The sequence below is a fragment of the Eucalyptus grandis genome, chromosome 6 (assembly GCF_016545825.1).
Source record: "Eucalyptus grandis isolate ANBG69807.140 chromosome 6, ASM1654582v1, whole genome shotgun sequence".
Classification (NCBI taxonomy): Eukaryota; Viridiplantae; Streptophyta; class Magnoliopsida; order Myrtales; family Myrtaceae; genus Eucalyptus; species Eucalyptus grandis.
Genome location: NC_052617.1, coordinates 18,972,504 through 18,985,363, shown reverse-complemented (window position 1 = coordinate 18,985,363; position 12,860 = coordinate 18,972,504). Strand labels below are relative to the sequence as shown.

The window sequence follows — 12,860 nt, the reverse complement described above, 5'->3', positions numbered from 1 at the left end:
AGAAAATCCAAAAAATGTTTTCATGAAAATTATTATCCGTGAAACGAATGAAGCCTTAGATTTAGGAAAATGATTTCCTCTTTAAAAATTAAAATTTTTTGGCCTAAGTATGATTACATATCGACACTTGGACGAGAAATTCTGCGCTTGAGCACAAAAACCCTAATACTCGTAACTAGGCCATTGGTAGTGGGGCCAGGACTAGAGAGCAGGGCTAGGTCCTTGGAGCTTGAGCCCTATTGAAGTTGTGCCTGAGATCCTGTTTACCGTGCTTGAGTCCACTGAGGCTGAGCCCAAGACCTCAGTTGTAACAACTCGGTTTGATGAGGATAATGAGTGGTCACTAGAGTCAGATGGCTTAAATAAGGAATATCTCATAGTAGACTCCTAGGATGGTGAATGGGACAGAGATGAACTAAATTACACATCAAATAGGGGAGAGTATGCCTAGGATTTATATGTGAAAACTAGAATTAACTTATGGATGAGCCTTTTGACGTAATGGCAAGTTAAACATGCTCAGTTTTTAGCCGACAAAAAAGAGTCGAGTATGCTCATGTTAGAGCACTACCAAGATGGGTGACCTTTTGCCTGTATGCTAAAGGACCTAACTGTGAGATTGAGTATGGGATGAGCTAAAACGGACAACATCTCAAGTGAGTTAATCCAAGTGGTCACACCAATGCTTGTGCTTGGGTCCTCAGCCCATATCCATTAAGGTTGAGCTTGTGCCTAGGACCCCGACCGCCTACACCAATATTGAAGTCCTGAGTCTAGCCTCAATTGACCCAAGCCAAGGCGAAGGGGTCTCGGTCTCGAGTGTCGAGGTTAGGGGCCTGGGCTAGATGGACTTAGGCCTAAGCGCTAGGAAACCGGGCCTGGCCTCCATAGACTCGGGCAAGGGTGCTGGTGAGCTAGGCACAAGCATCGAGTTGTTGAGCTCGATTTTGGCGAATCCAAGACTAATGCTTGTGCTCGTAGTTGGGGATTTGGGCTTGAGACCATGGTGCTTGTGTTAGAATCCGTGTCGGTCCATGTGCAAGTCACCAATGCTTGATTAATATATGTCTATTTAGGAAAATCAAATAATTTTTTTCTTGCCAAACAGTAGAAACTATTTTCTAGTTCTTTTTTAGATCTCATCAAAATATCAAAAAATATTATCGTTTTCTTGAAAAATGACTTGCATGAAGTTATTTTTTAGGAATGTTGTATTTTTGCAAAAACAAATAGAGCCTAATTCTCAATTTTTTTTGCATAAAAGAGATAGCATGTACTAACCCCTTTGATACTTCATTGAAAATGGTCTTTTTTCTTTTATGCCCAACGATTAGATACTTAAGCAAGAGTAGACCTGATTATGGAGGTGGTGGCCTGTTGGTTCCATTCGAGCTGACAAGCTCGAACACACACCTGCAAAGTTTAGGCAAATGAGTTTATTCTCGGACTCGGACCTCCCCACATAGGCTCACTTTAGACTGTACCCAAGTCCGCTTTCTCATTATTAGAATTTAATGTTGGTTGAGAATAAAGTTTGGATGAAGACTTTTAGGTCTATATTTGGTCCAACCGACCTATGGATTGTATAAGTACGAGCAACCAAAGAACGAGAAATAAAACTACATTAAGTATAGATTTAGTCCTATGAGTCTTAGCGTCTGTATGATTTGGTCCACTAACTTTTATTTTGTACAATTAAGTCCTCTAACTTCTTCTTTTTTCGTACAACTAAGTCTTCTAACTCTTTGCTTGTGCAATTTGACCCTCTAACTTTTGTTTTGTGTAATCCGATCATCTGACTTTCTTGATTTATACAATCGAGTGCTTTGTTTACGCTCTTTTAACTAATAGTATCAAATAAGGAATTTCTTTCTTGTTTTTTCACTTTTTTTCCTGCTTAGTTGGTGCCAAAGGCATCACCTTTATGTCCCATGTCATTAATCAATAGAAGGATTTGATTGCATGAATTGAGAAAGTTAGATGATTTGATTGCAAAAAGTAAAACTTAAAGTACCAAATCGCACAAATTCAATTTTTTAGAGGACTTCATTGAAAAAAACAAAAGTTACGAGACCAAATCACACAAATGTTGAAAGTTAAAAAGACTAAATCTGTACTTAACCCTAAAACCAGGCATAAAAGATACGCAAGAAGGCACAAAATGGAGAGGCCATATGGAATTTAAGGGCGCGTTTGTTTACGTTTCTGTTCAAAAATTGTTCCGAAAAACAGAAATAGAAAAAACTATTTCTGTTTCGGATAACATTTTTTAACCAGAAAGACACGTTTGATAAACTTATTCTGGGAATAAAAATGAATAGAAACATATTTTGTAAATTTATATTCTTTTTTTTTTTTTTCTTTTTAATTTTTTAATTTTTTTAATTTTTTTTTTTTTTTTTTTCTTCTTTTGGCCAGTCGCCCGCCTCGGCCATGGCTGGCAACCGGCCAAAGAAAAAAAAGAAAAAAAAAAAGAGGAGAAAAGAGATGAGCGAGAAAATATGTTCTTCAAAAGTGTTTATGGAAAAAAATAACTTTTTTTTTTTTTGTTTTTTATTTCTGTTCTAATTTTGTTCCCGGAACAAAAAAATAGGTTTTGAATAAAAACGCAAACAAACGCGTTTATGTTCTTTTTTTTTTTTGTTCCCGGGAACAAAAAAACATAAAATTTGTTCATGAACAAAAAAAGAAATACAAACATGCAGGCCCTAACTAAAAATGATTGGGACATAACAGTACATCACATTAGACTTAGAATCGGTTGCTCTCGTAACGTGCAGCATAATATGGATTAAGGACTGCGTGTGCTAGCCAATTTCAGCAATTTCCTACGAAAAAATGCTTCATTTTTGCGTGATTCTGTGGTTACTGGTTTAACGGGTGATTAGGATGTAGAATTCATCAACGGACAGAAAGTTTAGCATTTCAAATATACCCAGATGCAGTCTCTTATCAATTGCTTACTCTAACATAGACAAACTTGGGACTTTGCAATGCAGCATCAACACAACAAGCCTGAAATCCTTGTTTGTTGGTACTATGATATGATCAATACACGCAAAGACACTCGGCTTATGATCCATTCCGATACATTTTGCATAAATCAGTGGCAGATCCCGCATGCTTGTTGTCCGTGCTTTATTTAGATGACTTTTATTGAATTGGAGGTTTTAAATCTTCTTTTGTGCTCGAGTGCGCTGGTCTCAGTCGAGCCTCGAGGCAGAGCGCAGTCAGGCGACGTTGACATCTTTCTTTTTGGTCGTCCCCCCACAGCCGTACCGGTGGTGGTTTCGAGATCTCATCCGGGTCGGTCTTGTAACGGGCGGTGGATGTGAATTGACCCCTCCTTTTTGGCCGATTCCGAAGTTTAACCGCGTCAAGGCTCCTCGGTTCTCGCCCTCCATGGTTGTTATGCTGATCGGCTTATCATCCCGAGTCTTCTTCGCCTGCCCCGTCGTCAATTTGTGAACTAGCTTCGATATCTCTTCCCTTATCTCTGTGTAGGGAAGATTGGTCCCCTCTGAACTAGATTTCTGATTGGGGTTTGGTCCACTTGATCACTTGCTTCAATTTAGATGATTCGAGCTTTTCACTTGGGGAGATTGGCAAGTAGAATTGAGAGGCGTATGTCACAACCCAATTTCTCCCATATTAATGTTGGCTGAAAAGAGGGGTTTTGTGACATCGAGGTGAGGCGTGAGATATTGAGAAGGGTTGAAACAATTGATTGTTGGGAGTGCTACAGGTTGTTTGTGCTAAAAATTCAGAGATGGGAAAATTGTCATCTTAAATGATATCTAAAGGCAAGGGTTGGTTTTGCGACTACAAACTGATTGAGAGCTTACATCACTCTCTTAATTATGGCTACAGCAAGCCAAAACCAATTGCTGTTATTATTTGTATGTCTCCCTCAAGTTTCCGGATTCTCAAGCTAAATTGGGCGTTGTACATTCCGTTATAAGGATGCAATTCCTTATATTGTCCTTGAAAACTATTTATTGAAGAAAGGCTGACCTAGTGTTTTGGGTCATGAGGTGATGCACGGGCTCATCCTCGGTTAGGAAGCGTTTGACCCTTCACATGCCCTTCAAATATTGGCGGTTTATACAGAATTGCCCAATAGTCCCCCTCTCAGTTGTTTGATTCCCACCCAATTAAAAATAACAATACGACCATAGCAACCTTTCACATATTCAAGACCTTGTAGCTCAGATTCTACCAAGCTTAACAGCCCAAAATTTGTCAAAATTGAATACTATATGACAATGATCGAAAAACACAAGTGTTATTACCACAAAAAAATTCAGTAGACCCGTGCATTTGAGATCAGATACATTTCAGACAAGCAAAGTGAAACTCAAAAACCTGTGAAATTCATGGACCTCACAGCAATGACAAGCAAATCCCTGTCCAAGAAGATCAAGAAGAATAAGGCATGGGAGACGTTCTCTTCGATACTTAGATCTTTGGGTATATAACCTTTTAATGCACATCGGCTGCTCACCTGAGTCAACGAAACTCCATGTAGAGCGCGAGACGCATGACCTTAACGCAGACAAAAGTTTCAAGGCATTCTTCCACCGTAGATTTTCAACATCAGACATACTTCTGGAGATTAAAAACTACGTTGTATCTGCTTACCGTTCAGACATGTTGTTTTAGGTGCGAACAACTCTTATGCTCAAATCACAGCGTCCTATTTTATATATATACACCGCAATTTACGTGCATTTTTAGGGATTAACAATACGTAAGGATACAATATGCGATGTTTTGAGAAAGATTATGCAAATTATCCACTTTGTCTGCTTAGCTTTCGAGCGTTTTATGTTGAACAACAGTTGCAAAAATTTTCAATAAAGAAGGGAGAAAATCATCGATTCCATAACATTAGTCTCCAAATGATCTATTAAAATGATCATTTTTACTGCATTGTTAGACTTTGAAAAAGTTATAATGAGGCATCTTTATTAGCGATTCGTCTAAGTAATGCACAAATTACAACTTATAAGGAAACTCCGCTCGTGGTCAAGATTACACAGAAAAGGATTTCACCATCACATATTTTCAATGTAAGCAAATTAAAGTAATTTTTCGTTACATACACACATATAATATTTTCGACAACATTCTTTGAACCGACATTAGCCTCAGTTGAACAAAGATGGAGCATTTCTGAACCAGCTTTGTTGGTCAACCATATCCGTTGTCAAGAGGGGCGACACTTCCTCACCAGTAAGGACACGAGACCAGGGAACCCTCTTCGACGTGTCGGCCCCCGGTCCATAACATTCATATTGCCCATAGTAGGCCGTCCTAAAGAAAAGAAAAGACATTATTTTCGAAATAATTGAATTGCATGACATTGCTATTGTTGTTATCATTGTTGCTATTGTTGGTTACCTCTGTTTGGATGCGTCGCCCCAGTCATCCCATCCCTGGGGGAGGACGGCACTAGACATGTAAGAGAGGGCGAAGACGACCCTCGAATATGGGCCCCACGGTCGGCCCAAGAAAGTGTTGGTGAGGCCCGTGATCGTGCAGCCCAAGAAGACGAAGCCTGTGTTCTCCGACGGCGATGATCGGTGTTGGGCCGTGATGAATCCTCCTCCTCGCGACACCGAATGCACATGGCATTTCTACAATGGCGAATAATAATAATAATAATAATAATAATAATAATAGTCATGAAAAAGAGAGAGAGGAAAGAAATTATGACTATCTGCCCCATGGAGTTCAAATTGTTGGCATGAAATGATACCCGAAAGAGAGAAGCAGCATTGCCGAAGATGAAGTCCACGTCACCTTCGATGTAGCAGTTGCTGTAGTAATGCCTCCCGACGTGGTCAAGCAATGTGTCTTGGTGAGATGTGATTCTGCACGCCAAAAACGTAACTATATCGCCGGACACTCTCAATGCCACGGCTTTTGCTCCCGACCCATAAGTATTCTAAACATCAAAACATCGAGTTGAACCAATCATAAATGAAAATGAGATGCACAGGACAATCTATGTTCGATTACATCATGTTGGCTAGACAATCTGTTTGTAGGCCATGTGAATCACTAAGCTAAGTTACTCTGAAAACCTCGTTCTATGTTATATTATTATGTTCGACAATAATGTACAATTGCATTTTTAACTTCATTATGAAGCAATACTAAATAATCACTTTAGACGAATTCAAAGTTGTCGTTGCTTTTAGCGTGCCTGTACATACGAACCTGAATTGTGAGATAACGACCGACGAAGTTGGAAGCCAGGATGGAAACGGTGGGTGAACCGAATATGTCTCCACTATCGCTCCCTGTGATGATCGTGTTGGACGCGCTCCTCCCACTTAGAGTTATGAAAGGCTTGTCTACCGGGACCATGATTTTCTCGTGGTACGTCCCTGGCTCGACCCGTATGAACACGAGCTCTAAGTTGTTCGACGGCACGGCATCAATGGCGTCTTGTATCCTCGTGAAGTCCCCCTTCCCAGAGGGCTCAACCCGGATGAGGCGTCCGATTTTGGGAGCTCGAGTCGCAATTCCCGCCTCAGAGAAGTTCGTGCCGGTAGACCAAAGAGCCAGGAGAAAGTAGAGGATGAATTGCCCTCGACTCCTCATGACGCAACTCAAGATGTGCGACTACTAATGGATATTATTGGGGTCGAAATTATGATATGAAAAGCGAAGATGATGAAAAATGTGGGTGATTAGATGATTATGAGCTGTGTCGTTCTATTTATAGGACGAAATTGCGAAACGAGAGGGGCCGATTTCTTGACAATGACGGCGGTGATCAGCAATTATTGGGAACGTAGGAGAGGGACCAAGCGGCTGCTATTGTCTAAAGCCCAGAAGCAGCCGTCAATGAATGATGCCCCAAGTCCATCATCCGAATTCGTGTACATTCCCAATTCATATCAAATTAAAGATAAGTCTGCAAACAATAATAATAATAATAATAATAATAATAATAATAATAATAATAATAGTTCGAGGAGTTGAGGCGTACGACCTACGGAGGCGGCTTGCGAGATAATTCATTTATTTGGTTGGAGATATATGTCCCTAGTCTTAAGGTAAACGTCAGAAATCTTGATTGCCATTAGAGGAAAGCAATCGGCTTTTTAAACTAGGGAAGCTGTATCCTTCTGTGTTCGTGTGCTCTGACGATGTTTCAAACGCGGGTGTCGTGGATAGGAGCAGTGTTATTGGACAGGAGTCTTCAGACTCTTCACGTGCAGAGATTGTCAAGTTTAACTTCGGAATATCCCCAGGTGTTCCTACCTTTTCGTGAGTGGCTTGTGAAGAGATCATAAGGATTCGGAAGTTGGCTTGGAGTAGGGTTTTCATTGACCATGGCCCCGTGGAACGATCCGGAAGTGAGATTTGAGATCGACCCTGAAACCCATGTGGAAAAAATCGTTCCGACACAACAAAAGATCGCGTTCGTGCATTCAAACAAAAACTTAGGAGATACTCAATAATCAGTTAATAAACGGTGACAGAAACAAAAACTTGGTCTAGCTATAGAAAATGTTATGTCACATTCATAAATTATAGAATATATTTATATATATGGATATATTTACTAAAAGTCATAAAATTTATTACGAAAGTATAATTAAGTCATCCTATTAACTCCGTCTAATTTAACTAACTGAAAATGCCGATGTGGCTTTTTTTTATATTACATCTCTCCTAGGTGGCGATGAGGCGGCTAAATCATAAAATATGAGACAAAACAATATTTCTTTTTTTGTTTAAATCCGATTTTCAATGCTGACTTGGATAAGGGCTGCCATTGGTGGCAGGCGAGGGCGAGGGTTGCCCCCCCTTTGATGATCCCCATCGGCTCGCCCCACCCTTGTTGGTCAATCCCGGTGATGGTGGGGCTACAGCAGAGATGGGGCTTGTAGCCCTACCACCTGACTTCTTTTTTTTCTTTTTCTTTTTAGCATATTTTTAAATTTTAATTTAAATAAAATTAATATTAAAAATCATATTTTGACCAAAATGATGTTGTTTTAGTCTTATATTTTATGGTTTAGCCACGTAGGAGAGAGATAATATTAAAAAAAGTCACGTCAACATTTTCCGTTAACCAAACTAGATAGAGTTAACATAATGACTTAATTGAACTAATTTGATAAGTTTTAGGACTTAATTACACTTTTTGCAAGTTTTAAGACTCAATTGCACTTTCGTGACAAGTTTTAGGACCTTTAGTAAATATATCTCTTGTGTGTGTGTGTGTGAGTACTTTCATGACAAGTTTTAGGACCTTTAGTAAATATATCTCTTGTGTGTGTGTGTGAGTACTTTCATGACAAGTTTTAGGACCTTTAGTAAATATATCTCTTGTGTGTGTGTGTGTGTGTTAATATTTCATTAAGGCTCCGTTTAGTTTGCGAAAAGCATCTCATTTTCCAACGTTTGAATTGTTCAGGAGAATGGGTCAATAGAAAATATTTCTTGGATAAAGGAAAAGATTTTCATACCAAAATTTAAATTCAGGAAAATGATTTCCTCTTTAAATAAATTAGAAATTATTTTATAAAATACAATTAGATAATGATGCTTGAATAAGAAATTCTGCACTTGGGAATGGGAACCTTATTACTCATTATAGGGCCCTTGGTAGTGGGGCCGAGTCCTTGGCACTCGAACCTAGGTACATCAAGGTTGAACTCGGGACCTCGACGCCTTGGCCTAAGTCTATCGAGGTTGTGCCCAAGACCCTAGCCATCGTGCTTGAGTCCATTAAGGCCAAGCCTCAAACTTCAGCATCGGTACCCAAGTCTTTGACTCTGAAGCTCAAGTCCAGTGAGGGTAGGCACAAGATTCCCATGCATAGGTCCCCTATGCCTACACCTCAATGCATTGATGCTAGGCTCAAGACACCAGCGCCTAGACTTGGGTCCATCGAGGTCGTGCCTATGAGGATCGAGAGTGGTTGTTGAGGTGAAAGGGCTCAAACAAAGAACGGCTTCTAGCAGGCTTCTTGGATGGTGAGTGGGGGCAAAAATGAACCGAATTACACACCAAATAGGGAGACATGCCTAGGATACACGTGAAAACTGGAATTAACTCATGTAGATGCCCTTCAATGTAATAACAAGTTAAGTGTGCTTAGGCTTATGCACTAAAAGGATGGGTGACTTTCTGCATGTATGCCAAAGGACAAAATTGTAATGCTAGGTAGTGGACGAGGTAAAATGGACAATACCTTGAGTGGGTTAATCCAAATAGGTCACATCGGTGCTTGTACTTTGGTCCCTAATGGATGGGCCCATGTGCCCAGCCGCCCACACTAGTAATTGTAGTCTCGAATTGGCTAGGGTGCAGGAGTCCCGGTCCTAAGCACCAAGGTTTGGGGCTCAGCCTTGATGGACTTAGGCTCGAGCACCAGGGAACTAGGCTTGGCCTCTGTAGACTCAGGCCAAGGCGCAGGGGAGTTGGGCATAAGCACTAAGTCCTCGAGTTTGGTTTTGGTGGACCCAAGACCAATGCCCGTGCCGGTGGCTATCCGTGCGTAAGTCACTAGCGCTTGATTAATGTGTGTCTATTTAGGAAAATTAAATAAGAATTTTCTTCTCAAACAACAAAAAAATATTATTTGGTTATTTTTCAGATCTTAGCAAAATATCAAAAAATATAATCATTTCTTTTTTCTGAAAATGACTTCTTAGATAATATTTTCTAGAATAATCACATTCTCTATGGAATAAATGGAACCTAAGAGTCAAGTTTTTTTGCGTAAAAGAGATGGCCCGTATTGGCCCCCCTTGATCCTTCATCGAAAATAGTCCTTTTTATAATGCCCACCTGTTAGATACTTAAGCAAGAGTAGACCTGATAATGGATCGGTGCTAACAACCTCGAAGCACAAACCAGCACGCCTAGGCAAATGAGTTTCTTCTTGGACCCGGACTTCCCCACTTTAGACCGCACCCAAGTCCGCTTTTCTCATTAGTAGAGTTTAATGTTGGTTGAGACGAAGGTTGGATGAAGACTTTTGGGCCTGTATTTGGTCCAACCCACCTATTAATCGCCTAAATATGAGTAACCACATAATGCAAAGAAGGAGAAATAAAAAAATAAAAAATAAAAGTGTTAATTATAGATTTAGTCCTCTGAGTTTTAGCGCTTTTGTAATTTGGTTCTCTAACTTTTATTTTGTACAACCAAGTCCTCTAACTTTCTGAATTTTTGCAACTTGGTCCTCTAAGTTTTATTTTGTGCATCTGATCATCTAACTTTCTTGAATTATACAATTGAGTGCTTTGTTTACGCACTTTTAACTAATAGTGTCAAATTAGAAAATTTCTTTCTAGTTTTTCCATGCGTTTTTTTTTTTTTTTTTTTTTTGCTTATTTGGTGCCAAATACATCACTTGTCATTTTCTATTACATAAGCAGTGCCACGTTATTTATCAATCGAAGGATTTGATTGCATGAATTAAGAAAGTTAGAGGAGGTGATTGCACAAAATAATACTTCTAGGACCAAATCGCACAAATCCAAATCGTTAGAGGACTTCATTGTACAAAACAAAAGTTACGAAACCAAATTGCAAAAATACTGAAACTTAAAGGACTAATTCTGTACTTAACCCTAAAATGGAGAAAGCCATATGAAATTTAACTAAAAATGATTGAGACATAACAGTACGAAGACATTAGGACTTAGAATCCGTTCCTCTTGTGATGTGCAGCATAATGTGGATTCAGGACCGTGCGTGCTAGCCAATTTCAGCAATTTTCCACAAGAAAATGCATTGTTTTCGCATAACTCTGTAGTTACCGGTTTAATGTGTGATTAGAATGTAGAATTCATCAACTAACAGCAAGTTTAGCATTTCATAAACCCCAATGCACTCCCTATCATTCGCTTGCTCCAACATACACACTTGGGACTTTGCAATGTAGGGTCAACACAACAAGCCTGAAATCCTTGTTTGATGGTACTATGATATGATCAATACACGCAAAGGCACTCGGCTTATGATCTATACGGTTGCATTGCATGAATCAGTGGCAGATCCTGCAAGCTTATTGTGCGTGTTTTATTTACATCACTTTTATTGAACCGAAGCTTCTGATACTTCCTTTTCGGTCGTGTGCGCGGGTCTCAGCCAAGAGGTACTACTGCGTCGTCAGGCGACGTCCACATCTTTCCCTTTGGTTGGCCCCCCGCAGCCGTAGCGGCAGCCATGACGCCGAGGCTTCGTGGGATTATCCTGGTCCGAGTCGCTTGATTCCAGGAAGAGGCCTCTCAGGCACCTTCGCCTTATGGTTGGTTCATGGATAAGCTTCTCGCTTGGAGTGACACTAACTTCAGCCTTGCGGGTCTCTGGGGTCTCGGTCTGATTGCTCAGCTCGACCTCTTCTGCATCGTCGGCAGAGAACTCCACCTGAACGCCTGGGTTCCTCCCTGAAATCGAGCTGTCGAACACCAAGGAGTTGTTGAGAGTTTGGACATTGCTGTTAATGAAAGCCTCTATTTCGGGTTCTTGTTCAGTTTTTGGGCCCTTCTGCTCTGACGACTCCTCCGTGTCGGTGGTGGCTTCGGGACTCTCATCCGGGTCGGTCTTGTAACCGCGGCGGATGTGGATTGATCCCTCCTTTTTGTCCGATTCCGAAATTAACTGCATCAAGGCTCCTCTGTTCTCGCCCGCCATGGTTGTTATGCTGACCGGCTTATCATCCAGAGTCGTCTTCGTTTGCCCGGTCGTCAAGTTGTGAACTAGCTTCGATATCTCTTCCCTTATCTCTTTGGGTAGGGAAGATTGGTCCCCTCTGGATGCAGCAGTTTTGTCATGAGACTCACTAACAACGTGCCTTGCTTTAGGAAGTTGTGTGCTTTTGTGAGCTTTGATGTGCTTTCCATGCTTCTGCTTCTGCTCTTCTGGTAATGCGACGGTTGATGGCTCTTTGGTCGGCAAATCTAGGCTCGGTCCTGCTGTTAGTGTCCCCTGGAGTGTTTCTTTGCTGTCCTCGCTTTTAGTCTTCTCTTGTTTTGGGAATTGTTCCTCGTCCTTCTTCGTTTCCTTAGCTTCTTCTGATACTTTACCTGGCAGGCCGGGTTGAACCGCTTTCGTACTCATGGGATCGAGTCTCTCCGGCTGAGCTGGCGCCTCAATCTTGGCTATGTCAGCAGTTGCATCACGCTTTGCTGGAGCCTCGATGTCACTTCCAGGCCTGGAGACACTTTCATCTTTGATTTCTGCTTTAGGTGGAGGTTCCAATGGCGGTTGAGAAATGGGAGTTTGCAACAAGCTCTTTTCGGTGGGCGGCGGAGGCAAACGTGCCGCTTCTGGGAGCGGCGGAATTACCTCCCGAGCTGGAGAAGAGGGTTTTGGCAATGTTTCTTTAGGCGGCTCAGGAGCCAACTGAGAAGGTTGAGGTTCAGCAAATGTTTCCTCTCCTAGACGGAGCAGGGAAGGTCCCTGAGGTGGCGGTTTAGGCGAAGGCGATGGAGGCAGGGACGGGGCTTTCGGTTGAGGTATTGCCAGCGCTGGTGTTGTTGGTTGAGAAGCAGTGGGAGCTACGGGGGCCGCAGGAATCGGTGATTGCAGTTTGACTGTCACCTCGGGTGGCTTTTGGACTTGGAGAGTGGTAGGCGGAGTTTGGGGCACTGCTGAAGGTTGCTCTGGTGGCGGGGATGCGGCTTCTGGACGATCCGCTGTTAGGGTTGGCTCTTCGAGTTTAGGAGCGATGGTGTACACTGGGGCTGCACGTGGTATTGGTGGAGATTGCGGTGGAGATAATGGCCTTCGTGGCATTGGGACTTGGGCTGGAGGGGGGGGGGAGGGGGTGGCGGCGAAAGCGGTGGCGGGGCGGCGGCAGCGGCAGCGGAACTTGGACT

General features: G+C 41.7%; 2 protein-coding genes across 2 annotated transcripts; both read right to left on the bottom strand.

Annotated features, from left to right (window-relative positions):
- Window positions 1-5,062: 5,062 nt before the first annotated feature.
- On the bottom strand, window positions 5,063-6,612 carry LOC104451642 (putative pectinesterase 11). Its single transcript, XM_010066255.3, has 4 exons — window positions 6,226-6,612; window positions 5,762-5,950; window positions 5,404-5,639; window positions 5,063-5,316 (listed from the first exon to the last, which is right to left on the bottom strand). Exons 1-4 carry the CDS (start codon window positions 6,610-6,612, stop codon window positions 5,151-5,153), a joined length of 978 nt encoding a protein of 325 aa, XP_010064557.2. The 3' UTR covers window positions 5,063-5,150.
- Window positions 6,613-10,824: 4,212 nt separating this feature from the next.
- Window positions 10,825-12,818, bottom strand: LOC104448766 (histone-lysine N-methyltransferase 2D). Its single transcript, XM_010062656.3, has one exon. It carries the CDS (start codon window positions 12,775-12,777, stop codon window positions 11,149-11,151), a length of 1,629 nt encoding a protein of 542 aa, XP_010060958.2. The 5' UTR covers window positions 12,778-12,818; the 3' UTR covers window positions 10,825-11,148.
- Between the last annotated feature and the right edge of the window lie 42 nt (window positions 12,819-12,860).